Source organism: Anser cygnoides, chromosome 19 (genome assembly GCF_040182565.1).
Source record: "Anser cygnoides isolate HZ-2024a breed goose chromosome 19, Taihu_goose_T2T_genome, whole genome shotgun sequence".
Taxonomy (NCBI): domain Eukaryota; kingdom Metazoa; phylum Chordata; class Aves; order Anseriformes; family Anatidae; genus Anser; species Anser cygnoides.
Genome location: NC_089891.1, coordinates 1,833,641 through 1,861,059, shown reverse-complemented (window position 1 = coordinate 1,861,059; position 27,419 = coordinate 1,833,641). Strand labels below are relative to the sequence as shown.

The window sequence follows — 27,419 nt, the reverse complement described above, 5'->3', positions numbered from 1 at the left end:
TGCACTCGCTGCCCGCGGCCGCCCCGCACTGCCCGAGGGACGCATTTGAATTAAATCCCGACACGTGGCATTTGTGCATGGCACTACACCAGGGACCAGCCAAGCCAAGCAGCCTTCGCTTCTGATATTGCTACTTTTGGGGCACTGGCTGCTCCTAAACAGGGTTTCACCCCGTGGGGAAGTACTCAGCCGCAGCCACCCCCACCCAACAGACCTGTCCGTGCAGGCAGCTTCACCTCTGAGGGATGCCACGCACGTCTAGCCCTGCCCAGCTCCTGCTCTGAGGCACGTTTGGCAGCGCGGGCCCTTTTCAGTCTCCCAGAGGTACACAGACAAGGCCAGAAGCCACGAAGCCATCGGGCACTCCGCACAGACGCCACACAGCTGGGACGTGACCCAACCTAAAGCACCAGCATCACAAATTATCCCACGACGCCTCAGACAAAAGGGAGAACGATCCCCATCTCAGAGCCGGGGGCAGCAAGGGGATGAACGCTGCAGACCCGGCGCTGTGCGGCACCCCCCGTGCCGGGGCAGAGGCCTGTGGGCACCCCCAGCCTGCCCGGGCGCTGCCCGCAGCTCCTGCCCTCGCGGAGCGCCCCGCTGCCTGCACCGCAGCCTGATGCGCTGGGGAAAGGCCAGGGACTCCCTTCTGAGTCCTGACCTCACTCTCCGAAGTGAAACCACCGGTGGAGCACGTCGATCGCTCCAGAGGGACCATGGCCCTGTAACCTATCTTTACAGAAAAGCTGTTTTAGGCAGGCGTGATGTGGATTTGCTGGCAGCAGCGCCGTGAGAAGTGGTGAGCATGAGGACAGCGGTCACGTGAAGAGGTGCCAGCACTGCGCAAGATGGGGAGTGCTCCCAGCACTACGATGCACAAGGGAGACAAGCAGGCTTTCTGATGAAGATGGAGAAGATTAAAACCTTGTTTAGAAGCTTTGTGAGGTTTCCCCGTGATTTGCTAATTAAAAGAATATCAAGACAGAGCAGAGCTCATTTGCGGCAGCAGCTTCTCCCCGGCTCAGCTCCCAGTGAACCCGCACTGTTCATTGTGTACTGCTCGCCCAGACTTGCCCTCGGTGCAGAAACAAAGATCAAGAAGCAGCTTTGATTCGCAGGAAGCCAGATCAGTAAGTGGGGCACAGGAAAAGGCTTCAAACAGTAGCAGCAAACGGGGGGATGCTGAAGGCTGGCCTTATGGCTGAGTTTATAGATGTTTTAGCAGCCATGGACTTCTGTTGTTAACAAAAATGCACAAAAGAAAGAAATTAGCGTTACTGCAGTTAGAAACAAAGGAAAATAAAGTTAAGTGGAGCAATTCTTTAAGAAAAGAAAACAACTGTAGTGTGGTGGATGACTACTGACCAACGAGAACAACCTGGGAAGGGAGGTCTTGTGCTCAGTCTCTGGGGCCAAAACCCTCCCGTTGTGGCACACCCAGAGCCGGGAGGAGCACGCACATCGCTCCACGCTCGCCGCTCCATCCAGGCTGGCACGCACACGGGGTGACCACACGCAGAGCTGGTGCTGCCGGGCAGCCTGGGGACCTGCCCTGGGTGATAAATCCTGGCCAGGCCGCTCGCTTCCTGCTGCCGCCACTTTCCCCGCTCGCTCGGACCCGACCCAACCCAACACGCTCTGCAGCGCCCACCCTGCGCTCCTGCTCAGGGCTCCTCACAAGTCAGGCTCTGGCGCTTCCAGCGGAGCTGAAGCCACCGGTCCCTGCTGGGCACGTCCCCCGCAGCTGCTTCTGACGGGCCCTGCCTGCCTGTCCTGGCAGCAGCATGAACCTCGTGCCCATTTCCAACTGCTCCCTCTGCCCTGTGATTACTTAAGGCAGGCTTTTACTCACTGATCTGTATTTCGAGCTGTACTTTGCATTTAGCACAATGTCTCTGAGACTCCCTCGACCCGTAAGCATCACACAGAACCTCACCAGAAGATTGTCTCGCAGCTGAACAACCCAGCCTGAAGAGTACACTGATGTGGTCAAAGCACACTTGGAGCCCAGCTTATCAAGGAAGCAAGAGCAGAAGGTTCCCAGACAGACGAGTGCTTTACACCAGCTCCCTGACCCTCCCGAGTGCACCAGCAGCACAAGGAGGCACAACAACACGCAGAGCGGAGAAGCAGGCAGGAGGATGGGGTAGACTGAGCTGGCGGGGAGCTGTGCTCCAGATGGGGCAGGGCACTGACCCTGCACACTCCCTCAGGAGCAGGATGAGCCCTGGGGTCCTGCTCCCGCTGCTGGCAGGGCAAGGGGCTCACAGCCCTGCTCCCCTCCTCCCCCCTGCTCCGCAGCGCCCTGCGCAGCACCTCGGTGCCTGCTTGCTTTGCCACGGCCACAGCTACGGCAGCTGAACGTCAGCCAGCCAATGTCCAACGCAGCGCTGAAGGAAAAACATGACCAAAGGGCAAAATTCACCAAGTTTCAAAATGAAGATTTCACCAAGGTTTCAAAATTCACTAAGTTAGCAGCGCTACTTCGCCCCGTATCTCTGATGCGTCCGGTTCAGTCAGAAGCATGCAGGTATTTGAAAAAATATTAAACCAAGAAAGCAAGCAGCACTCAGTCTTATAGTTGCAACTGGTCACAGCACCAGAGAAGTTTATCTAAAGTAAGGAGAAACAGAGATTATAGCCTCAGGCTTTGCTCATTGCCTATTAGTTCGTAGCGCCAGGAGAACTACGTCATGCAGTTAGCACAACCACCAACGCTGCACCTCCAAGCACCAGAGTTAAAACGCATGCAGCTTATCATGTAAATGAATTCATTTACCCATGACCAAGGTGGGGAATATGACCTTTTCACGCCTAGTGGAGAAAAATTGAAACAGTTTATGCACACAATACAGACATTCTTGGGCATAACCCTGGATGCAAGGAACGGGGAAAAGCAGGGGTGCTGAACCAACCCTCGCCTGCCCTCTGCTCTGTGACCCCTGTGTAAGGACGCTGCTCTGCACGGGCAGGGGGGGATCCCCCTCCAGTGACCACCAGCACCCCCACCACGCTCCAGTGCTGAAGTGCATGACCCAAATAAAAGCTTGGAGCACTGCAGAGCACCTTACAGGACGTGGATTTGCTCAGCTGCACCTAATGTACCCACATTTAAGAAGGCTCCCTCTTTTCCTGGGATTTTTTTTTTTTAAATAAGGAAGACCAGGGAACAGCAAGACCCTCAGTTCCTTTCAGTATTAGACCCTCAGTTCCTCAGTATTACAATCAGGGCCGGGGACATCAAGCAGAGGTGCTTTCCACGTTTAAACTTTAGCTTGCTTTTTTTAAAAGAAAAAAAAAATCATAGCCCAGCAGATTCACAGAAATGCCCTAAGAATAAACACCGACTGCAATGACTCTGACGTGCCGGAAGGCAGGCAGAGGAGCAGGGTAGAGGCAAACAAGCAGTTCATGCCCCAAGGAGCAAACACCCAGTCTTGGCTCACCGCTGTCCCTGCTCAGCTGTTCTAGTGCCAGGCCTCTGCGGAACCCATCAAGGTCAGAACCATTTTATTCCCCAACTGGATCGAAGTTCATAACAATTAAGAACAATTACAAGAAGCGAGCAGCTATTGGAGACCGTTCTCAGGTGCTGTTCTGCTAGGTCCTGGTGTCTGCACAGAAAGATCATGTTCCTAAAGGAACGAGTCTGGAGGAAACTGATATTATGCTAGACTTGGTAGAGCGTAGAAAAAGGAAAAAAACAGTAGGTAAGTCCTGCCTCCTCCAACTCTCCAGCAAAGCTCACTTGCAAGCCCAGCTATCCTCCAAACGTCCCCCGGAGCGATGCTGAGGTGACTGCTCCTATCCCTGCTCCCACCACGCCAGCTCCTGCACCTTGAGCCGCCTGCTCAGCTCCACTCAGCAAGCAGAGAGCAGGCATTTGAGGAGAGATGGAGGTTCATCGAACATTTTAACCAACAAAATGGCAAAGGAAAGTAAATGGAAGCGTAACGACGTGACTGAATTACCTCTGTCACAATCCCACCACCCAACAACTGGCTGTTCATAAGGCAGCGGCTGCAGATTGGACCGGGTCTACGAGCACGCGTGGCTGATTCAGGCTCCAGCGACAATTTGGGGCGGGGAGGAGAGTACAGGGGCTGGAGAGAAAGGAGGAGAAGAGGGGAGAAGAAAGGGCACTCCTCAGCTCAGCCCCTCGTGCCCAGCCGCCGTGACGTGCAAGGGACCGCACGGCGGGGCCGGCCTCGCCGCCGTGAGGGCTCTGCCCGGCTTACCGGTGCGGACACAATTATTCAGGCTTTACACGGGAACTGCGGCGGCGTGTATGCAGCACAGACACCGCATCCACCCCCAGGGCACCAGAGAGGCGGGAAGGCAAAGCGAGGGCAGCTGCGAGGGGAAGGGGCAAGCCCCTGACCCCAGCAGCACATACGAGAGGAGGGGAGAGACAGGACAGCAGGGCTCAGCAAGGGTCTCACAACGTGCGGGCGTGCGCATCAGTCATTTCCACGCGCTCCTCTAGCCTGCTAACATCCTCCAAGTCTGCTGTAGAAGCGCTCTACCAATAGGCTGCCTTCCTAAGCCTTTTTCAGCTACAACCTGCTCTGAGCTGCAGGCAGCCAGCCCAGGTAACAAATGTGATGACAATCTGGATAATTAAAAGTGACCCCCCCCTCCTCCCCCCATGCAGCAATCAGCTTATTTGTCACACCACACCTCAATATAGCCACGCTGCCTGCTAAGAGCAGCTCTAATCTCTCCCTAGCACTATCCCGACAGCTTGCACACGAAATGAAGCCTGGGTTGCAAGCGTAAGCACTGCTGTGGGGGTGTGTGGACCCCGGTCAGCCTCCCAGTATGCAGACAACCCTGAAGTCTGTCCGATTTGCAAATGATGATGACCTTGTTAAGTATCTGAACACTTCCTTTCCAAAAGCAACCAAAAATGGTTGCTGTGAGAACTCTGTATGCCAGTTTCTAAGCATCAGCTTGCCCTGCTACCCACATAGCAACGTGATTCAGCTCACAGGAGAAGGATTGCAGAAGCCCAGCTTGACTGTTCTCTATATGGCACTCTTTAGGTTGCTAACAGCTCATTTAATGCTCTAAAATAAATCCTAGATTGAGGGTGTGCTGAATATCAGCATTAAAACTGCACTGGCTTGGGGTTTAACAAGGAAGACTGGCACCACGGAGGGAGCACGGAGGGTGTTTTGCCCGGTGACACCAAGCCCGGGTTTCAGTATCACCGAGTAGCCCCAGAGGAGCGCTCGGCTGCGCCTCCTGCCCTGCAGCGCTGCTCATCCAACCACAGGGACGGGGACGTCCTCCTGCTGAGCCACTTCCCCATACGAGGGGAAGTCATGTGAGAGTGGTTTTTCCTGTGAAAGCAGTTTCTGGCCTCCCGGCTGATGCACAACACAGGCCGGGACGAGTACAGCTGCCCCTTCCATCAGCCAGAATTACACAATCAGTGACATTTTCTTTTCCACTAATAGAGGGGGAAGTAAGGAGGGCCCCACCCTCCAAGCAAGCCTGTGCTGCCCACACTAAGCTGTTCGTACCGAGGGAACCTCCAGATATGTGGTTAAGGCACTCCCCACGCACCAGTAGCTATGGCAACTCCACCACTATTTCCTTGAGATCCTTTTGAAGGCCACGGTCTCCCCACCAGCTGGGAGATGAGGCAGCAGAGGGGCAGAACTGGCGCTGACATCCTACCAGCTGAGAGGTCACACACTTGCTTTGCTCTTCGCCTTACCTAAGCCTACATTATTCTTGCTTCTCTGTCCCCTTGAGAATTTGGCTCCACAAATCATTTGTCTTATTGGATGAAAGCTGTGGTGGGCTAAAAACAGGCCAACCCACCCCCCCGGCTTCACGTAGCATCCTGAAACATGCTCCCCCTCTTTAGTGTAAAAATAAACCCTGACTTACCCTTTGTCAAAGAAGGAAGTATGTCCTGGATGAGGGTACTTCGCACCATTGCTGTTTATCATGCTGCTGTTAACATTCCCTGAAATATAGGATTTCCGCGATGCCTGGTCCTTTGCAAAATTTCTGCAAGCAGCTAATTTGGATTCTAAGGCCTGTGAAAGGAGAAAAAAAGTAAGATTAAGAAAAATATTTTACTGCTCAAGTTCAGGCTTTGACATGACCACAGATGACCGTGATCTGTGTGATCACCCCAGTGTAATCATCTTTGGCAAAAACTGAACTAAATGGGAACAAAGCTCTCATTTTCTCTCTGTCATCCATCCACAATTGAAACCCACACAATGAGATGCTGATGCTGACTGCCAGGCACATTTTGCTTCCATCAGGGCTAGGATTTTAGAACATATCAACTCTCATTTAGGTACAGAAAGTAAGAAGGTAACTTGGCAGAAGTTACTGAAACCTCTTGCTTTAAGAACTTGAGCGAGGCTGGTGTAAACTAACCGGAGGACTCAGAGAGAACCAAAAGCAGAATCGTCAGGTTTTGGGAGTGACTGCACATTTGGAAAATTGGAATTTTTCCCAGGACAATGTCTTCTGGCATTTCTTTCTTAATCATTGTCTGAAAAACATGGCTAGTTTCTTAATCCTCCCTGATAATCTTCAGCAGAAGAGGTGCTACTGACACAGCATAAGACAGCAGAAACAAAGGCAGCTAAGCCCATCCTCAGGGTTTCTACCTCATCTCTACTATTTCCAAGCTAGCCTGGCAAGATCTTTTTCCCCCTGTGCAAGGTAACAGACCTGCCTCATCCACCGACTCCTGGCAGGAAGGAGACCCAAACCCTGATTCTCTCCTCCACTTCAGTACGTTCCCTGCCCTTTCTGCCATTTATCACAAACCGAGGTTTAACTTGGTAAGACTCTCTCTGGTCCAGCAGAAAATCCTTGCAATTATTTGCTATATCCACCCTGCACGTGTATGAATTCCCACACTCGCAGGCACATGGAGACAAAATTTCAACTCAATAGTACATGGGGCTTTGTCAGATTCCATGTAGTAAAGTACTCCATTAATACCTTACTGATGTACTAACAGAAATAAGGGAACGCTAACATCTTCTAGAAACCCCTTTAATCTTCTTTAGTGATTTTATATAAAGATACCTATCTATCTCTTGGTCTCAAAGCATCTTTCTATTGGAAGTATCAAGTGTGATCTGCATCAAGTAATTTGCTGTCTCACAAGCAAGCAAGAAAGCTGAAGGGAACTTCTTGGAGAGAAAGGGAGTCTGAGGCATGGGACGAGGTATCCTGCGTGTAGCCAGCCCAAAGAAATCCTGAACATCCTATAATTATTACTAAACAAATGCATGAGCTGGAATTTTGCATCACTGGAAGAGCGTGTGTTTAAGAGTAGGCTGGGAAAGAAGCATGCTTATTTGGCATTTCCTGTCCTTGCAGAGTAATCACACAGGATTGTGATTAAGCTCCCTAAATCCCCTGCAGACTCTTACTCACAACGATCCCATTTTAAACATGCCACTCCATAACCCTGAGTCGTCCTGTTGCCCTTTCAAACCAGCTTTGAGCTCACCGGCTCCAAATGTAAGCAAAGATGTCATTTTTAGCTCAAACTTTGCTAAAACAACCATCTTGACTGCAGCTATTTCTGTTTTCAGCGTTAACCACAAGGGACAGAGGAAAGCCAGCCCTGGAGGCCAGGCACCGAGGCTACCCATGCTTCCACTCACATCACTAACCACTGTGGCACTTAAAACAAGCTTCTCGTAACTCAAAAGTCACGTCTTCATTCAACTGGAAAGCCTGGCATCCTAAGCAACACCGTAACAGATGTTTAAACCACTTCTTCCCTGCTTAGAGTTGTAATCCCTTTAAAGGCTCACACATTTCACTTCCCGTTTAACTACACATGGGAACATTTGGCTTTCTCCTGATTTATTTTTTCCCTTTCTTACCCAAAGGGCTCTTTTTTAAAATTTATTTATTTCATTTTTCAGCAACACTTGCAGATCTCCTCAGGCACAAGAAGAAACACTGACAGTCCGATTTCAGCTCACCTGCTGTGACATAAAACAACTATGCAATGGGCACCCCAAGTCTAAGGTTCAGTTCTGAGTCCTGGTCTCATTACAGAGAAAGCTGCGGGACTCATTTGAAATATGCACAAGTGCCCAGTGATGTCTAGCCCCATGTACCAAAAGGCTTGAAGATTGTTTTTACTCCAAGTATGAATTTCATCAACAAAGCTGGCATCAGAACTTCAGCAACCTGCTCTACAAATCAAGATTTAAAAAAAAAATATATTATTACATACTAAACACTAGATGTGGATGATTTGGAAGAGACACATTGGAAACTACGGCATGAACTCAACCTGGGCCACAGCCCTCTATAATTTGCTTACAAGGATGAGAGCTCAGTGACAGCAGCACAGAACTAGAGACACTTCAGGACAGAGCACTCACCCCCACTTTCCGTAAGAGATCTCCCACAATGTTGAGTGCAGATATTCTAGCTGAAGGAGTAAGAGGGCTGGTACCAAATCCGTTTGGAATAGCTGCAAACAAACATTTTATTACGTGAGTTGCTATGTGACTTGCTCCTCCACAGTTCAATTTTTTAAATAACTTCAGTATCAAAGGGTAAATCCAAAATCCTACTGCAGGCTCTTCATACTGTTACTCCACAGTAACACAGGCTGCACAATCACTAGCCACGGAAAGAATAAAAAGCTTAATTCCTGTCCACTGCCTCCTTTTCCATTAGACCTACATGCAGAGTTCATGCACTCCCCATCTGCAAGGCTTCTGCCTGCAATCTATCTAATGCAACCAGAGCTTCCCCTGGAATCTACTCTAATTTAGAAAATAAATGTCTTAATCCTTGTGATTGTCCAGAGCCTTCCAGATGGGAAGAGGACTGGACTAACATCCTGCTGCCTCACAGAGAAAACAGCACCCCTGAAAGCAACTGTGGTAACAAAGGCAGTCTAGACTGTCACAATTACTACCCACCATCTACCCACCACTGCTACCCTGCACTTAAGCTGAAATATCAGTCACTGCACTGCCCTGCAACCCCAAACGTGCTCTACTGCAGCGTACAATCCCCACCACCCCAAAGCAATAGCTCAGCTTCTGAATCTTTCTTTTCCGTAAGATTTGCTCATGATACTCAGTAAGTAGGCCTGATGCTGGCCCACGATTTAAAAATGTAATTTTTAAATTACATTTATGTAATGCCCGTTGGATCCACATGTACCACGTTTACTTAAACATGCGGATCATATACCACATGATCCACATGTTTACTTAAAGTTCACTAACAAGGACCTGGTCTGAAACTATTTTTGACAAGCAGAGCATAATCCCAAACAACTAGGCACAGCTTCTAGGAATTCTACCTTTTGGGGAAGGAAAACTATTTTCTGATCCTTTTCCAACAGGTGTAGCTGGCAAGGAGAGAGACGCCTGGACAGCTGAATCCATCTTTTCACAGTCTAGAGTCGGAGAACTAGGTGCAGACTTTCGGGTGACTTCTTGTTGCCTTTCCCGTACCGCGAGCTCTTGCCGTAAGTCTGAAGTTGGAAGAAGGAAAATACAAAACACACACATTATATTAGCAACAGATTTCTCTAACATGCTAATCGTTTTTTGAGAGGGGAAGGGGGAATACTTTGCAACAACCAAACACTAATTCGCTGTTGCTGGCTTTCTCCAGCAAAGAGCCCCGTCTCAAATCAGACAGCTCGATACCAGCACCTCCCATTACAGCTGGATGTAAAGAGGCAGCAGAGATCCCCCAGCCCAGAGAGCTGCGTGACCCCAGAGGGCACAGCAGGTGACTTGACCTCAGCATTCTTCCCCACTTGTAGGTTGGTTCCATGGAAAGCGTGCTTCGAAATACTTAGCTGGTTACAAATGCCTGCTGAACTGCATTCAGCTCCTGCTCAAATAGAAGCTGGGAAAACAGATTAATGACCTAGTCTTGTGTTTCTAATTCCTCATGTTATTTTTCCAGTTAATAATTCACAGGACTGCACACCAGCCAGAGACAGTCAAAGGGCTGTACCCAGTGTTTCTTGACTCCTCAGCAAATGAAAGAGCAGGCTGAAGAAGCCAGCAGTCCAAACGAAAGAGAATCATAGAATACTCTGAGCTGGAAGTGACCCACACGGATCATCAAGTCTGTTGTACAATATGGCTTTTAAGTTATCCTGAATTTTTAGGAAAGATTTTGAGGGAAACAGCACAACTGAAATGAAATCCGATTTGGATTCCTCGAAGAGTATTTGTGGCTGTTCAATCAGAAATGTTATATCTGATTTTGATACCATATCTGTTCTTTCAGTGGCTAGCATTCCTGCTTGCTTACATGGGAATAACGTGCAACTTTGCTATTCCAACAAACGCTAAAAAATTTCCAAAGAACTCATCCAAGACAGAGGACGTCTCATTTGACGATTCTTCCAATGTTCTAGAAGATAATCCCCTAGGTTTTGCTGTTTTCTCCAGTATTATTGCCCTAACCCTAGACTACAATACATACTTATCTTCAGAAAATTCTTAATCTCCCTTCTCACATTTATTATAAAAAAAAACTGTTTTCAATACTGGCTTTCAATTTGTGGGGCACAAACTTACTTCAAAGAGGCTCACAAAGAACACCAACAAAAAAATCCCAGCCTATTGTCAAGTGTATGGCCTTGCAGTCAGATCGTGGTCTTCATTGAGGAATTGTTTTACAGCGCTTCACTTTGGAATGAACGTTGAAAAACACTGAACTACTGCGATGGCAGGCTTATGAGCAGATTGCCCCATTAGAGAAGTCGTGTTCCCCAACCATTAAAAAAATAGAATACCAATAAAAAAAAGTTTCCCCCATGTCCTCAATGTGAAACACACCAGGGAATTCCCAACTCTTGATTATAACCCAGAAGACTATCTTAAACATCTCTGATCCTACAGGTCTAACCACAGTCTTTACTGGAGTATCTTTAATAAGCCAGGTGATTTCCAACAGATTTAGAAAGTATACAGTAGAAAGAATTTAAAAAGATAGTTGTTCGCCATTAATCATGCATTTCCCTGTCATCTCCTGTACTTTCCCTTCCTATACAAGGCACAAAACCACAGACAGTGGGATCTTTTGGAACACAGTTCTCAACTCCATTAGATCTGTGGAACACAGTTTTTGTCTACTCACTTTGGTTAAAAATCCTGAACGAATCTGATATTAATTTGGCCCTACATGCAGATTTTTTTTAGCTACAGTGGACATACAAAGAATAGAGAATATACTGTTAGTAAGCAAATCCCAATGCTTACATTACAATACCAGTTTGAGTGTCATTATGTGAGCCTTTCTATAAACACGAGCTTTGGTTGCTACATGTCTGTTATCAAGCCAACTATGTACCAAGACACAGAAGTAATCAAGAAAGCCGTACCTCTCGCTTCATCCTTTAATCTCTGTACAGAAACTAGCAATGATTCCTTGTCATCCAGTTCACTTTCTAAAAACGCATTTCTCTCAATGGCCTGGTTCAGCCTTTGTTCAAAGTCCTCCAATGAAACTATTGTTGCCCTAGAAACAAAATCCAGAATATTAGGTTCTTCGGCTCAACTAACATAAAAGCGTATTCAAAAACATACCAGAGGAAAAATGTTAGCAGGGTCTACATTCAAGTTAGTCATCTGAAAGCTATGGAAATGCTTCTCCGAAAGGACTAAAACTCCAGAGAAGCCAGGGAGTGAGATGAAAAGAACATGATAGCATCTGGCTCTCTGAAATGTACCAAAGAGCTGGAAAAGAGCCAGTCTAGCGCACCTCGCTCCATTCTTCCCAAGCCATTCTGCAAAGCCGTATATTTTATCAGTGAATCACCTCAGGAGGAACAGGCAACAGCCCAGAAAGCAGGGCACTGGGATATTCGTTCCATGATTTCAGTGGGACAACTCATATGTGTCAAAAGCTAGTCATGAGGTTAAGAGCCTTGTGGAAACTGGGCCTCAGCTCTTAGATCTTTTTGCCAGATAGCCGGAGGCTCATTCCTGGTCCCACTGAATCAATGGCAAAATTCCCATTCAGCAAAACGGAAGCATGATCGACTCCAAAACTGGGCGTTTCTAACAGCAGCCTGTTCATTTTGTGCACTTATACAGGCCACATATGTTCCCTACAGTCATTAAGCTGTTATGCAAGGAACAGGAGACTCCTTTGGCCTGTTCAATTTAAAAGGGACTATGTAAAGCACTGGCTTCTTACTTCAAAGGGGCTTTGAGCTACAAGGATCACAAATACAAGTCACCCAGCTGGTAGTATCAAAACCAGCGCACTGGCCTGGCTTGCTCTGAGCCTGCTTGTGCTGCTCAGTTCTCACATGAGCATGAAGCATTTTAGGTTTTGCCACAAGCTTTTCTTGATGTAATATAACACTACCAGCTGATGGAGGTGAACTCCGGGAGTAAAGTTGCACTGTACAAAGAATCAAGCACCATTTTTTTAAACCATGTGCTTTTTTTTTTTTTCCTCTTTAAAGAAATAATGAAGTGATGAATCTGAGTAACAAAGAAAAGATCTAGTGAATACTTTAAGGAAATCAGAGGACTGCAGCCTTCACCTCTTTGCACGTTCCAAGTCATCGTTGGCCTGTTCCAGCTCCCTCACATACTTATGTAGCTGATCTTTAATGGCCCTTGTCTGGCTCAGGTCATCCTCTAACAACGACACTTGCTTGTAGCTTTGTGCATACTGGTGCTCCAGTTTCTCCTGAAAGAAAGAGAAGTAGCGAGATAAACATCAGTAGCATACACCCTCCAAATTATCAGTGGTAAAACGGGACAAACAAAGTGAAATACTAGCTGCAGTCTGCTGATCTGGGATTGCTGGTAACGCACAACAAAAAGCATGAAGGCAGAAGGAACATACTCCGAACATCAAAACTGGACACAGGATAAAATGACAAACACCGCATTGTGCGCTGACTTCTCATCACCACCCAGCTGGCTGCTCAGAGATGCATCCCTGCATCTGTTCCTAACAGCCTGCAGTGACAGCTGCTCTGAAGCCTCAAACATCTAGAAAAACAGAGAGAAATCTAACTGCACAGCCTCCCCTTCAGTGCCCCTCTCCCCTGACAATAGCCACACTGTTACCAGAATGCATCTGACATCTCCATTACCAAAAATTAGAGCAGCTGAAATCTGTTACAAAACCTCCAGGTCCACAAGCTTATCTTTGAGAAACTGGAAGAATCAAGTCCCAGACATGCTCTCATCAGCTCTAAGGGTACAGACAGGGTCTTATGGAAAAACTACTGACCTTAAAAAACATGTACTGGCCTTACAGACATAACCGGGACTGGATATGCGAACAAGTAATCCCCCAAACCCTATTTCCGTTAGGTACGTTTTCCAACCCTTGCCTTCACTAAACTAATCCGAAGTTACCAGAAAAGATACTTTTGAAGAACCCAAAAGAGGCAAGAATTTGTTAACACAGAAGCATCAATTAAAAGGCATCATCTGCACACACAGATCCTTATGCAATTCCTGTCTCCACAGATATGGCTGTTAAGAATTAGGAAAAATCGCTCAAAGATGTGCACAAATCACCCATCTTCAGCTTTCTTTAAGGTCTCGTAAAACCAAGGAGACATTCTGGCAAAAAAAAAAAAAAGATTGCAAAGAAAGATGACAACGCAGTGGTCTGACAAAACATACTTGTGTTGTCCACCCTGTTGCTATGCTGATGTTGCCTGGGTAAATAATAAAGCTACCACTTGGCAAAGCCTAGAGAATTCAAATAAACAAGCACAAACTCAATGACAAGAGTTTAATGATGTGAACAAGAAAAATTCCTCTAGAAATTTCTCTGGTAGGTTGCTGCCTTATTTGGAGCACATACTGGAGATCCTCAAGACAGGATCTTAAACAGATGACTCCTTTACTTCATTTGGATATTCAGTGACCAAGAACAGAAAAGACAAACTAAAATGATATCCAAGACACATCTGTAGGAGAGGCAATGCCATTACACACAAGACCTACCTTTAATGTTTCCACTTCATATTTCAGTCTTTGGTTATCTGCTTGCAAATCCCTATTCCTCTGCTCAGCTTGCACTAGCTGTGCCTCCAACTCAGCCTCTAATTCTCTGCTTCCCTCCTGAAATTCAGCCAGCTCTTCGCGAGCTTCCTGGAAGCTGTAAGGAGACAATTTAATCAGTTGAAAATGCAGCATCTCTCAAGTTAAAACAAAGTCCACGGCTCTTTAAAAACAAACAGCTGAAAAAACGCGAGTTTTAAAGTACTTAAGCTTCATCCACAGACCTCTGCAGGGGAAAATGAAAAAATGGGGAAATAAAGAAATTACATTAAGTTTAGCTATAAAAGGAAATTCACTCCCTCACATCAAACAAACAGCTACATTAAATACATGTGCAAATACAACCTGTATCAAGGCTGTTTCCAGGAATCAGGGAACCTGATGAATACTTTGTACTCCCCTAGCTTTCACCCTAGCAGACTTGACAGAGTCAGTAAATAAAGTGAGCTTTTAACCTGCTTCTGGTCAAGCACCGTAACAGAACGAGTTACCGTATCTCTGCACTACCTGGAAATTTAAGGTTGCTGAAAAGCATTAAGCTTTGAACCTTAGGGTTACTAAGCACTTTGGAAGGAAGCCAGCACTTACTAACCTTGTACCACTGCAAGGTATTAAATTGCTAAAAGTAGCCACTCCGCATACTTCACTTATTAATTTTTCATCGTTACTATACGTCATAGCTCAGCTCCTAGCAAGCTGCAGGGAAAACTAACAAAGCTTTAGGAAACTACATACCCACTGGCATCAGGGGGAGACTTTTCTGCCACCCAAGAACAGCCCGGGAAACCCCCCACGTGAAGGACAGGCCCCTTCACATGCCCACTCCCATCCCCATTCCCAGGAAAAAAAAAACAAAACCAAGGCCAAACAGAAAAGCAGCTTGCACATTGGGCTCTTTGGGCTTGAGAGAGGTTTCACTTCTATTGCACACAAGTAACACTGAACGCAAGAAAAGCTTTCCAAAGAGAACAAAAGCTGGGAGCCTCCAGTCACTTTTTGTAACCAAAAAGCCTCGTGCCCCCTTAAAACATGCAGTGGCACAAACACAGGCTGGACTACGAAGTACAGTGCATTTCAATAAATCGCAGCAGCCACCAAATCAGTCACTTTTTATACCAGTAACTAAACTGCAAGAAGCCCAAGGGACCAGCAATGATATCACAAAGCCCAAAGGCAGCTACTTGCAATAAAACATCAAGTTACTACTCAAGGCAGCGCTCTAATTATACAAAGATGCACGTGATAGCAAAAGGGGCCCTCCTCTTGCTCAAACATGCCCAAAACATAGCCTTGAGTTCCTGGCATGGTAGCACTAAGGAACACTCCGCTTCCACAAGGCTGGTAACATAAAAGCTGGATTTAAAGCTGGAAATAAAGACAGCTTTTTTTAACAAACACCTAATACTCATTTTGGTAAAACCTTGCAGAGAATCAGATTAAGCCACATTCCGATCATCAAGAACTGTCTGCAAATCTACAACAGTACCTTTGCTTGTACTTCAAGGAAAGCTCTTTCCAATACGCAGTTTCCTCCTTTGGACTTGAAAAAGTTGGGATTTCTTCACTGTCCATGATCAGTACGTCCTGCAGGGCACAAACACAAGGACGTGCTCAAGATAGGCAGACAGGCAGACCGCCCCGAAACTGCTGCTGGGTGCTGGGCTTCGTGGCACGGCCTGGCAGCGGCATCCAGGCTTGGCACTGGCCAGCAGGACGCTAACGATCCCCAGCGACCATCACTCGGCAGATACCTGCCGCAAGTAATGAAATATCATCCGCCTTCAGGAAAGGCTTGTGCAGCAGCCTGAAATGAGACCAAAAGCGTCGGCTGCGTGCTGTAGCTGTCACTGAAGCATTAGCTAATGCCACGTGCTCGTTTAGGACCACCGCTGGTAAGGATGCTGAAGTTTACAGCTACCACAGTTCCCACTTCCATTTGGAAAATGTTCTCAGAGGTTCTGCCTGCTGCCGCCGGCACCGCGATGCACGCTGCCATTCCTGTTAGGGCAGCAGAGGCACGAAACGAGCGAGCCCAAACGCTCTGAGGTCAACAGCCAACGAGCCGTGCTGTGGGCGTTAAAACTCGGTTTACTCTCCCCAGGTTGAGCCCAAGCTAATTTCTGCTTCCGTACTGATGAGGCAGGTAACAGCGGCCACCCCGACACTCGCTGTGCCCTCCCCAGCCACCCCAGGGCAGCTCTCCCCAAACCCCGTGCCCCCCCCCCAGGCCAGCAGCTCCTGCCTGCCGGGGGTGTCACCGGGCGGGTGCCAGCCGCTATCTGCGGCGCGGGAGTAGCCCCCGGGGTGTCACGCAGCCACTTGGGAGCTCTCACTCGAGGCAGTCATTTCTCTCCCCCCGCTCCAACAGCCAAGACTCAAGCTTGGTTATAAATTCCCAGAAAGGAAAGGAATAAGCTGAAACCAACCTCTTCGCTATGGCAGAGGCTTCAGCCAGCGCTCGTTCCCAGCTCATGCTGGCAGATTAACCCGCCTTTCCCTCTCTGACAGGCGTCAATAGCCAGCGCTGTCCCCCCAGGCCTAACCGTGTCACGCTGACACGTCCCGCATCGCCGTGACCCACATTCCAGACGCCCAGAAGTGGGACAGAACACCCCAGCGCTCTCACCAGAGGGCAGACGGGCTCATTCCCCAGCCCGGTACTTAGCTCACAGAGCGAGGCACAGCCAGCACAGCCGCTCTTCGGCTGGGACCACAGCTGCCACCACCCAGGGCACGGGACTGAACTCACCCTGTGGGTGCTCAGCACCCCAGAAGCGCCCCGACTGCCTCCCCGTACTTCCTGCACCTCTCGGCGCTGTCAGATCCAAGCTGCCCGTCACCGGCCAGGCCCCCACGCTGCCCGACACCTGACCGTGTCTCCTTTCCTGCGCTGCCCTGAGCTGAATAAAGCACCCGTGTGGGGCACCGCCAGCCCTCCCGGCACGCATCCATGCAGTCCTGCTGTACCTCCAGACGAAAATGTCTTTGGCGTACGCGCTTCAGCTGCCGCACCTGTGGGCAAGGCAGTTTAATGGCAACCCAGGAACAAACGGTGCAAAGTGCCTGCTTACGGTGGATGCGGAGCCCGTGAGTCACCTCCCAAGCCGTCAGGGCTTCACAGCCGGCAGCAAGGCGAGCAGACAGCTGCTGTGGCTCAGGCACACGTCAGGCAGCTCCTGGACTGCACGCGCAGATTTGGGGGGGGAAGAGAAAGCGACGAGCAGTTTGCCTCGGTTACCGCTGCGTGCTGTCCGTAACACCAGTCCCACACGGATCACGTTGAAACCGCTTCAGTAAGAGTCTCCTGACCTTCCCCTCAGCCTCTCCAAGCGTGCCAGCCGAGGGCCTACAGCAGCAAGCAGCACATTTTCCCCAAAATAACACAGGCATAGCACTGAACGGGGTCAGCTCCCAGAGCTCCAGAGGAGCTGATCTGAGGAGGTAACCCGCCAGGCAGCCCCACGTCAGCGAAATCCAGGATGCGTTGAGAAGAGAGCTAGCACGAGGAAGCGCCTTGCGTCATTTCCTAGAAGCGGGCACCACAAGGCGCGCCTGGGCCCGGGACTGCTTCCTACCGGGAGGCTGGGGAGGGCTGCCTGGGCCCCACACCGCTGAACCTGGGGGTTTTCCACCCCTCGTCCAAGCACCGCTTCCCTGGAGACACCGAAGGCAGGAGACTCGCCCTGCGGTGCCTCAAAGCCGTCAGCGCCCCTCGTCCTTCACCAGTGGGGTGTCGGAGAGGGACAGCGCCGACCTCCCCAGGCCTGTCCGCGGCCCCTGGCACAGTTTTTAGGCGGTGGCAGCTCGCGCCCACCCGTGCCCGCGGTCCTTCCTCGTGCCCAGCTGCCAGCCCTGATTTTTCACCTGCCTCCTGTGCTGCGGAAACACCTCCGCCAGACACCGACACACTAAGCTCTGACATCCACATCCCGGTACGCGTGCACGAAGCTGTACCACTCGCTTTCTCTCACGTGCGTGGGGGACGAGAGCGAGACAGGAGCGCACACAGCACACAAACGCGGCGGTTCGCGGCCAGAACACTGCTTTGAGCGTCAGGAGAGGCAGGCAGCTCCCACGCCTGCCACCGCTCCCCATTCCCTGGGTTCACCAGGGCACAAGCGCCCAGCCTGAGGCATCTGACGCGTGGGACGGCGTCACCCACGGCGTGCCGAGGGTTGCACAAGGAGCGCTTTGCTGCAGCGCGTCGCCGGCTGCCCCGGCTCGGGGCTGAGCCGCAGCACGACAAGCCCTTCCCATCCCTGGGCTCCGCGCAGACGTGGCGCTGCCAGAATCGAGCCTTTGACAAAGAACACTGAGGCTTTGAGGACACGGACAAGACAATGCAGCAGCGTCTTCCAGGGGAAATGAGAGCAGGCTTATGCCGCTGCCCGCTCGGAATTCATGACAGCACAGCTCGGCATTCACGCAGCGCCCTGGGAAAACTCAGTTGCGCGGGCATAGCTCCAGGTCCGAGCAGCCCTAAAACAAGAGCTGCGTTCAAAGCGCCGTGGCTCCTTTCAAGCCCCCAGTACACAGCAGCGGGACGGAGTAACTCTCCTCTTAAAATGGAACAGCTTTTCTATGCTGTGATTGCACACAAAAAAAAAAACACACACACATAAAACTGCAGCTTGTAGGTTATGAACTTCTCTAACTGCGTCTTTTTTCTCTTCTTTTTCTTTTTTAAAATGGGACAAATGTGGTTTCCTCACCTCCAGAAGCATCCCGCCAAGTGGGACGCTCAGCATTTTCTGAACCCCACATTCAGCAGAAGGAACTGAACTAACAGGCACGCGGCACTTTCCTCAAGTGCGTTAATGGACCTTGCATTCAAGGCCAAACCGAAATCTTCACGGAGCCACCCCTCAGCTGAGCCATTAAAACACAAACACAGCACCTTAAAAAAAAGCTGCCCTGGCTCCCCATGTGACTGGAGGCTGCAGCTAGGGCTCGGATCAGATGTCAGAGCACAACACGACGCTCGACATCCAGCGCAGCGCTTGGACTCCTCTCCGCCTCTTCCCACAGCTCAGAAGCCGCTGCTCCGCTCTCAGGAGGCAGCTCAGCGACACTTCTCGGCTCACCAAAAGCTACAGAAGCACATCCAAGGCGATTCGGAGCCTTGCTCAGATGCAGCTGCGATCGCCCAACACTTCCAGGGAGCAATCACGGAGAAGAGGCGCAGCAACGGCACTGAAGGCACCAAGCCGTGGCGCGAGGCGTCCCACATCCACGCTTTGTTTGCTGACCCACCACCAAAGGTGGCACAACCGCCAAGCGACCTTTGGAACTGAGCAAATAGCCACTTAAAATAGGACTTGGCAGAGAAATCCTGCCAAGGTCACATCCAGCCTCCAGTTCCCCGGGCTGTCGGAGCCCCAGAGGGGCCGGGTGCCTGCCCCTTGGTGCTGGAAACGGCTCTGCCAGGAAGCATCGCTGGGGCCCGGCGGGCAAACCCAGGCCCTCCACCTCCTCCCATCTCAGGAAAGCAGAAGAAAACTTGTTTCTGCCATTTCTGGTTGTCAAATCACAGGAACCAAGAGGTAACCCCCGAGCTGGCGAAATTCTGGATTTGTTTATTTTATCTCAAACCCAATTTTGGGCTCAAAGCATGGCTGGGCACCTGAGCACTCCAGAGAAAAAAACAAAAACAAAACAAAAAAACCATAAATTTGCGTTGTCTTTCACTTATTAGAATATGGAAAACAAACAAACAAAAGCCGTGGATTAGGTTTCTGCAATCAATTTGTGCTTGTTTTTCTCATCCTGAAATAGGAGCTGGAGGCATTTTCATACGCGTGTTGGAAGGCTGCCTGCTCCCATCACTGCTTCGGAAAGCGAACCTCTGTCTTTTCCTGCAGTACTATTTTTGAACTGAATGTTCTCCGGTGAACCACAACAAATGCCTCCTTGCCTCTTCCAACAGCAGCATACGAGCTTTCGGGAGGAAAAAAGAAGTCAGAGAGCACGGCGTCAGCACAGCGCTCCCTCCCCGGCCGTAACCATAAATCCTGCCCTTCCAAGGCAGGCAGCGCAGCAGGCAGGAGAGAACCAAACCAACCTGCAGGATCCTTGAGCCAGGCTCAGGCTAAAAGCCTCCGGAACAGCCAGACACCGTACAGTAAAGCCTTCTCATCCTGACAGCCTCTGTGGAATCAGCCTTATTAATGTAATACAGCAAGCCCGTTTTGCATGCGTGGCCAAGGCTTGCACGCCTAGCAAACAGGGTACCTGCTCGGGGAGAGAGGGACGTGCACCCCCCCACCAAAAAAAAAAAAAAGAGCAAAACCAAACCAACCTTGCCACATTAGCCAGCTCTGCGACGCAAGCAGGGAAAACAGAAGGAAGGCACTAATATGGGAAGCCTCTTTTCAGAAATGCAGCTACAACTACCAAAGGCATCAGAATTTTCCTGTTAAAACCATCGTTTCCTTCACACACCTGGCAGCTTAAGACAACCTGCCTCTACTTGCTCCCAGCAGCACCACCGAAGCACCTCCTGCTCAGAGGCAACAGCCTCATCTGAGAGTTTAAGGCAAACACAAAGAGCCTGTGACAGAGGCCGGCACACAGGTCCCTTGAGCCTCTCCCCATTATCTCAGCAATTAATGCCATCCCAGTGACGAAATTCCCTGGAAAGGCGGTGGCCAGAGGGCTGAGATGCTTTTGGACACTGCCAAGCGAGTGACTGGGAAGCTTCAAGGGAGGAGCGCTTAGCGCAGGTTTCTCCTAAGGTGGGGGAATCCTCTGTTGCCTTTTAAATCCCTTACAATCCGGCGGTGCCAGGGAGGGAAAACCTTTCTGAAAAAGGCCACCCAGCCACAAGCTGGCCATAAGCAGGGGGACTCGGGTCCCTTCAGCAAACACTTAACGAGATGAAAGTTTTGAAGAAATCCCCGAACTGTGCTCTGATCGGGGCTGTGAAGCTCAGCGGGCTGTACCAGCAGAAGGCCCCTCTGGGGCTACAGCCGTACGGAGGAAGCCACGCTTTGATGGGAGCGTCTCCTTCTGCCCCGGGGTGAGCACAATAATACAGTGGTGAAAACGCACTTTGCTTGAGCACACTTCAATTTTATCTCGATTACGTTTGCAGGGACACAAACATCAAAACACCGTACGGATCTCCTTTTTTAGTCCAACTTCCCCCACTTCTCAAAAATAACAGAGAGATTGAAGGAATAAGGATCAGTTTGCTCCCGTGCTTCTTGGTAGCCTAATGCCAGCCACCTCCAGTGACAACTCTCCTCGTGGCACCAAGGTCACGGACATCACCAGCCTCACATTCCCTTTCTCTCCACTTTTCCTTTCCCTTCTCTTTCCCTCCCCTGCAACGGAGGTGTTATCTCACACATCTGCGGCTCCATGCGATGAGGAAAGGAGGGTTTTACCCCCAGGAGGTGGGGAGGAAGCTAAATCCGTGTGCCTCTGGATATACACCTTCACCTTTGCACTCTTGGTAACGCGCAGGATCAAACTTCTGCACACCAAAAGGTGGACGCCTGGGCTCTGGCTGCACACACACAACACGGACACAGCCCGGCCAGGTCTTGTTCTGAGCGCGGGACAGAGCCGAGGCAGCCCTGACGCCAAAGCCCCAGCCCAAACCCCAGAGCACTCACCCCCACCCGTCACACCCCTTACAGCCGCACCTACCCGGCGCTGCCAGCCAGCACGTCTGTGCAGTCCCACCGCTGCTGCGCCACATTTAAATACAAACAAATAAATATCAAAGCCTCCCGGCTGCTTTTCTGCCCCAAGACGGCTCCTTCCTGGGCCGGTTACCAATATCTAACAAAACACTGACCTTGCCAAGGCCGCTTACCCTCTGTGGCGTCCAGGAATTTTTACGCCAAGTAAAAATCGCTCGAACATCCAAGGAGCTGCGCCATGTCACTTATTTAACCGTCACTTCGAGCTCCGCGGGCCCATAAAGCAGCTCTCTGCCCTCACGACCGTGCCCGGGCGGTTTCAGAGGGCGCAGCCAAGCCCTGAGTCACCGAGCGCAGCCCGGGGAGAGCACCGAGGGGAGCCGTGTGGGCGCGGGCAGCTCCCCGCCTCGCTACCGCGGGGAGATGCTCGCGGGAGGGCACGTAACCCAGGGCCCGGTGCTGCCTTCTCGCTCCCGTCAGCGCGCTCGGCCTTCACGGCTCGGCTGCCGCGATTTGGGTCAGAGCCGTCAGACGCCGGGGAGAGCGGGGCGGGGGGGGGCTGCTCGTGTCGGTAGGGCACGGGGCCCGCCGCGCCGCGGGAGGGAGGCTCGCTGACTGGCAGACACCTGAGGGAGACCTCCCCGAGGCGAGGACCCGCCGGGCAGCCCCGGGCCGTTTCTGCCGGAGCAACGAGCCGGGCGGCGGCCGGGAGCGCGAGGCCCCCCGGGGGCGCGGCGAGGACGCGCCCCGTGCCCCGGCTCCGTTACGGGGCTGCCCCAGGGCCCGCTGCCCCCACGCCACGGCAGCCCCGGGCAGGCCGCGGCCCTGGAGACCGGCCGCGGTGCCCCCGAGCCGTGGCGGCGCTTTGGGGCCCAAAGCCAGGAGCGGGGCGCTTCGCCCCCCCCCCGACCCCGCGCCGTCCCCTCAGGGTGCTGGGGGGGGGGGGGGGGGGGCAGAGGCTCGCGCAGGGCGGTGGCCGCGCAGCCCGGCCGGTCGCGACAGACGTGCGCTCCCTCCAATAGCAGACAGCGGAGCCGCTCCGCCGGCCAATAGCGCTCGCGGGGGGGCGGGACGTGCCCCGTTGTCAGTTGGCAGCCAATCGGCGGGGCCGCGCGGGGCGCCCCAGGCTCCCGGACTCCCCCCCCCCCGCAGCCCGGCCGAACCCCGCAGCCCCCTCCCGGCTCCCCCGCACCCCCCGGCCCTTGGCCCGGCCCGGCCCGGCCCCGCCGCTCACCGGGGCGCATCGCCCGCCGCAGCCTCCCGGCCTCGGAACCGCCTGATCCGGGCACCGCGGGGCGGGGCCACGTTATTACGCGAGGCGGGGGGGCGGGGCGAGGCGGGGGAGGAGCTACGAGGTGAGGGGCGGGGCTACGATGCCAGTGGGCGGGGCTGCGGGGCGAGGGGCGGGGCTACGAGGCGAGGGGCGGGGCTACGAGGCGGCGGGGGCGGGGCGTCCTGAGGCCACGCCCCCCGGGGCCGGCGGCGCGGGGTTGGCCGAATTCCCCACTTTTCGGGGCAGAAACGGCCGCGGGCAGGGCGGCGAAGCCCTGGAGCCCGGGCCCGGTGCCCGGCGTGTGCTCGTGCACCCCCCGCGGCCCCCGAGCCCGGCTGCTGCGGGCAGCCCCCGCGCCCCATCGCCCCCCGCCTGCAATGGGGCGCCGCCGTCCCCTGAACCCCGACCCGGGGGCAGCGGGGAGGGGGGGGCGGGAGGCAGCCCGGGACAGCCGGCCCCGTCCCGCTGTGCAGCCCCGCGCGGTGCTGGGTGCGCGCAGCCCAGCTCCGGGCAGGCTGGGTGCCCGGAGCAGGTTGGGTGCCCAGCGGTCACCCGTTGAGAGCCTGATGGGCCCCAACCTGCTCCAAACCCCTCCCAGCACACAAACAACCCCTGGGGGCCTGCACCCACCCTGTGCCCCCTGTGTCTGGGGCTGCCCCCATCCACGGGGCTCCCCGAGCTGTGCCCTAACCCTTGCAAACCTACAGCCCTGGAGCAGGCTGGGTGCCCGGCACTCTCTGGAGGGGGTTGGGTGCCCACCGTTGTGCTCTTGCAGGGGTTGGGTGCCCGCCGTTACGCTCCGAGCAGGTTGGGTGCCCATCCCGGTGCTCTGGAGCAGACTGGATGCCTGTCATGGCCTGGAGAGGGCTGAGTGCCCATCTCAGGAGCAGGTCGGGTGCCCACCATTTTGCTCTGACCATGTCGGGTGCCCATCTTTTCTCACCGTGCTGCCAACACCACCCGTTGGCACCGTGTCCCCGCTCTCCGTGCACTTTTCCCGACGCCCCAAATCCGCCCTCACCCCCCACCTCCTCCCAGCCCTTCCTCTGCCAGCAAAGCCGCAGCGGCGGGGGCTGCCTTTCCCAAGACGCCCGCCGTGCCTGCCTGGTTAACGCCGATTTTTAAGTCAATGTTTGCTTTGAGGTGCCTCCCGGCTGCACCCCATTGTAAGCCCGGAGCTGTTCCCAGGCGCTCGCCCAGGGGCTGGGCGTTTTCGGCCGCACAAAGGAGCAGTCACTTAGCATTAGGGGCCGCACAATGCGGCCGTGTCTGCCGCTACCCCGGCCAGATTTGTGTTTCGCCAGCAAAAACCCCTCGCCTGAAAGGCGGCCGAGAGAAAAGGGAGACGAGAGAGACGTGATGTGCTGGAGCAAAGGCGGCCTCTCACGGAGGGGGGCAGGAGCCACGGCTGTCCCACGGTCCGGGCGTGGGGATGCCGGCGATGTCCCACGGGGGCAGCCCATGTGGGGAGGTCATTGTGGCGGTGGGTGAGCAGGGGGACGCGGGGCGGGGTGGGCTGTACGTTTGCAAGGGTTAGGGCACAGCTCAGGGAGCCCCGTGGATGGGGGCAGCCCCAGACGCAGGGGGCACAGGGTGGGTGCAGGCCCCCAGGGGTTGTTTGTGTGCTGGGAGGGGTTTGGAGCAGGTTGGGGCCCATCAGGCTCTGAAGCAAGTTGGGTGCCCCCCATCCATCTCCAAAGCAGGCTGGGTGCCCGTCCTTGAGCCCTGGGGCAATTTCGGTGCCCGCATTGAGTGTTGGAGCAGGTCAGGGGCCCGCTGTTTTCCAAGGGGGGCTGGGCACAACGCACCTTTTAAGAGTTACCGTGCTTTTACTCCCAGGCGTTCCCTCTGAGAGGCACTGTCAAAGGCACAAGTAGCCCCAGGGACTGGATTTGGGGAGAAGCGGCTTGTCCAGACAGGAGCATCCAGGCTGGGGGGCAGAGCTGGGAGCAGTCCATAGCAGGGACAGGCCCCCAGTGGGGCACACGGGGCCGTCGGCATCTCCCCTACATCTCCCGTGCCTCCATGCTACCACCAACACCGATTATTTCCCAGTGTAAGGAATTTCCCATTCCTTATAGAGCCAAAGCAGCCAGGGGAGGGCTGGGTTCTGCAGAGCCTTAGGGCGAAGGAGGCTTTGGGAGAAGGAGAGGCCAGGACGGGGGGTGCCTGCCCCAGGCTGTGCTGGGTGGCACCAGCGAAACGTGCTTGTGGCTGTGGTGCTGTGAGCGTTCACCCACGGGGATGTGGGCTGAGAACCAGCAGCTCGTTGTACCCGGAGCCCTCGGGAGCTCTGCGGTCGTCCCCATCCAAATACCACACCAAGAGCTGCGGCAGCGTTTCGTCCTCGTAACCCGGTGGGTTGAATCGTGGCCATCTGAAGCCATCACCAAATGGATCTGGGCACCAGGCTGGCAGGAGGTGGCTCGGGTGGGGATGGGGCGGTGCACCCCCAGCAGGGGCAGCGGGAGGGGACGGGCGAGGAGGCAGGGACGGGGAGAGACGGGCTGGGGAAGGGAGCAGGGATGGGGCTGGGGGGGACATGGGAGGGACATGGGACAAAGGCAGAGACACTTAAATTATCCTCCCTTTACTCAAAGTCCCCCCGCCCTGAACTGGTTGCGTACATCCACGCAGAGGCTTTTTTGTCAGTAAAAGCTGCTATTTTTACTGGCTAATCTGAGTGCTGCTTTTGGTGCTGGGCGATATTTGCCCAATTGTTTCTTTTGACAGACTTTGCCAGCAATTCTTAAAAAAAGCTGTTCACAGCTCTGCCTGCCTACTGAACGCACAGCCGCCACCCAGTGATGATTTTTTCTTGATTATTGCCCTGCTGCTCACTGGGTGCAGGGGTTACCCCTTGTGCACCCCACATCTTTCGGCACCCATCTTCCTGGGGGTCCCTGGGTGGGGATGGTCCAGGAGATGCGGGAAATGTCTCCAGAGCTCAGCCCTGGCCAGGGGCGCTCGGGTCACCCTTCCCTTGCTGGGCACCTTGTTTTGGGTGCATAAACCCAGGCACGGCAGGGTGGGGAGGATGCCCTTTGAGCCGAGCATCGCATCTCGACAGCCCCCTGGGTGTCTGGTGGGCAGGCTGCCAGGCAGCCCTGGTTGGCAGAGCAGCTCTGCACGCACACGCTCTGTTTGCAGCACTGTGTGGTCATAAACCCCAGGAAAAATCGTTAAAGTAACCCAGATCGTGAGCACCGCCATAAGTGAATATCGAATGCTCCTTTTACTGAGCCCGTTTTTCCTTGTGCTGCTCCGAGACGTGTGTTGAAGCAGCAGCTGGAGGCTGACCTGTTCTGGCTCCTGTTAAACTGCCCCGCTGCTACCCCAGCCCTCCAGGAGCTGGGGCTGGGAGGAAAACAGCAAACTGCAGCAGGCTGGCAGCCAAAAATGCAGAGAATAACTCATTTTGGTACAGGACCCCAAAGCGCAAACTTCAGCAGCCTGTTCTGCTAACATTGCAGGGTTTCTGTGCCTTGTCCTCAAAAATATGGCTCAAAGAAACTGCCAGTGAAAAAGGGGTGAGCATCTGAGCCGGGGTGTCCCCAGCACCTTGTCATCTCACCTGGCTCTCTACCACACTCGCTCCTACCTGTGCCAGCAGCTGGCGTGCAAGGGATGAGGGTTCAAACCCCGGTTGCATCCCAGACTCCTGCAATGGCCCCATTCAGGCCTCCCATGCCAGAAGCAAGGGGAAAATCCACCTTTGCTGGCCACGTTGAACCAGAGGATTTGACGACAGGTTCAGCATGCTGCTTCCCACCCTGGCCCTGTTCCCAGGAAGGATTTGCCCATCCTTGTGCTTGCAGAATGCCCAAGCCCCTCTGCCCTGACCACTCCGGAGGGCTAGAGGCAGCTGCCAGCCCTGGCTGAGCAAACGCCGCCTTCTCCCCAGGAGTGTCTGCCTGCTCGCTGGAAAGCTGTGTGCTTTCTCTATTATGCAGGAGGTGCTGTGGATTAGCATTGCAGCGGCACCCCATCCCCTTAACCATCTCCCCAAGGGGCTGGGATGGGAGGTGAGGTGGGACCGGGGCAGGGAGGGGATGCTGGAGAGATGGGGAGGCAGAGGGGATGTGGGCCAGATCCTGACACCCCATTCGTGCCTTGCTCTGAGAACAAGGCCCAGGGAAAGCCAGCTTCTGGCACTCTTGCATCTGTTTGTGGTAGCAAATAATTCATCAAAACCTATTTGCCTCTGGCTTTTGGGGCAAATGGTGGCAAAGCTTGTGTCCATATGGGCCAAGCCTGCCCTGCAAAGCAGGGACCAAGCCCAGGTGTGCAGTGGGAGCTGGCACAGCCCTGACACTCCCCCAGTCCCCATGGGGTTGGGACTGTCTTTGGGATGGGGACTAAAGACGGGGTCTGTGCAGCTCAGGGGAAAAGAAAGCCTTCATGGAGCCCCTGGAGACCACAGTTGCCCTCCCAGGTTTGGAAAAACCCTGTGTGCCACGG

At 53.1% G+C, this 27,419-nt stretch overlaps 1 protein-coding gene across 8 annotated transcripts in view; it reads right to left on the bottom strand.

Moving 5' to 3' along the window:
- The window catches only part of NDEL1 (nudE neurodevelopment protein 1 like 1), a 28,421-nt gene extending 5,371 nt beyond the window's left edge, over positions 1 to 23,050 (bottom strand). Inside the window, exons 1-10 of one of the 8 annotated variants that reach the window (XR_010825954.1) lie at positions 22,920 to 23,050; positions 15,523 to 15,620; positions 13,980 to 14,133; positions 12,551 to 12,699; positions 11,378 to 11,514; positions 9,332 to 9,505; positions 8,394 to 8,485; positions 5,905 to 6,056; positions 3,975 to 4,106; positions 2,783 to 2,817 (exon numbers count right to left, since the gene is read on the bottom strand). Coding sequence is in view for 7 of the 8 variants with exons in the window: in XM_066980322.1 (XP_066836423.1) it covers positions 4,010 to 4,106; positions 5,905 to 6,056; positions 8,394 to 8,485; positions 9,332 to 9,505; positions 11,378 to 11,514; positions 12,551 to 12,699; positions 13,980 to 14,133; positions 15,523 to 15,608 (1,041 nt within the window). In the remaining variant the exon portion in view is untranslated. Of the gene's footprint in view, positions 1 to 468; positions 1,239 to 2,782; positions 2,818 to 3,974; positions 4,107 to 5,904; positions 6,057 to 8,393; positions 8,486 to 9,331; positions 9,506 to 11,377; positions 11,515 to 12,550; positions 12,700 to 13,979; positions 14,134 to 15,522; positions 15,621 to 21,858; positions 22,274 to 22,311; positions 22,535 to 22,919 lie in introns of those variants that run through there. The other 7 variants (XM_066980322.1, XM_066980325.1, XM_048075874.2 and 4 more) reach the window with 7 other exon arrangements.
- Positions 23,051 to 27,419: the final 4,369 nt, after the last annotated feature.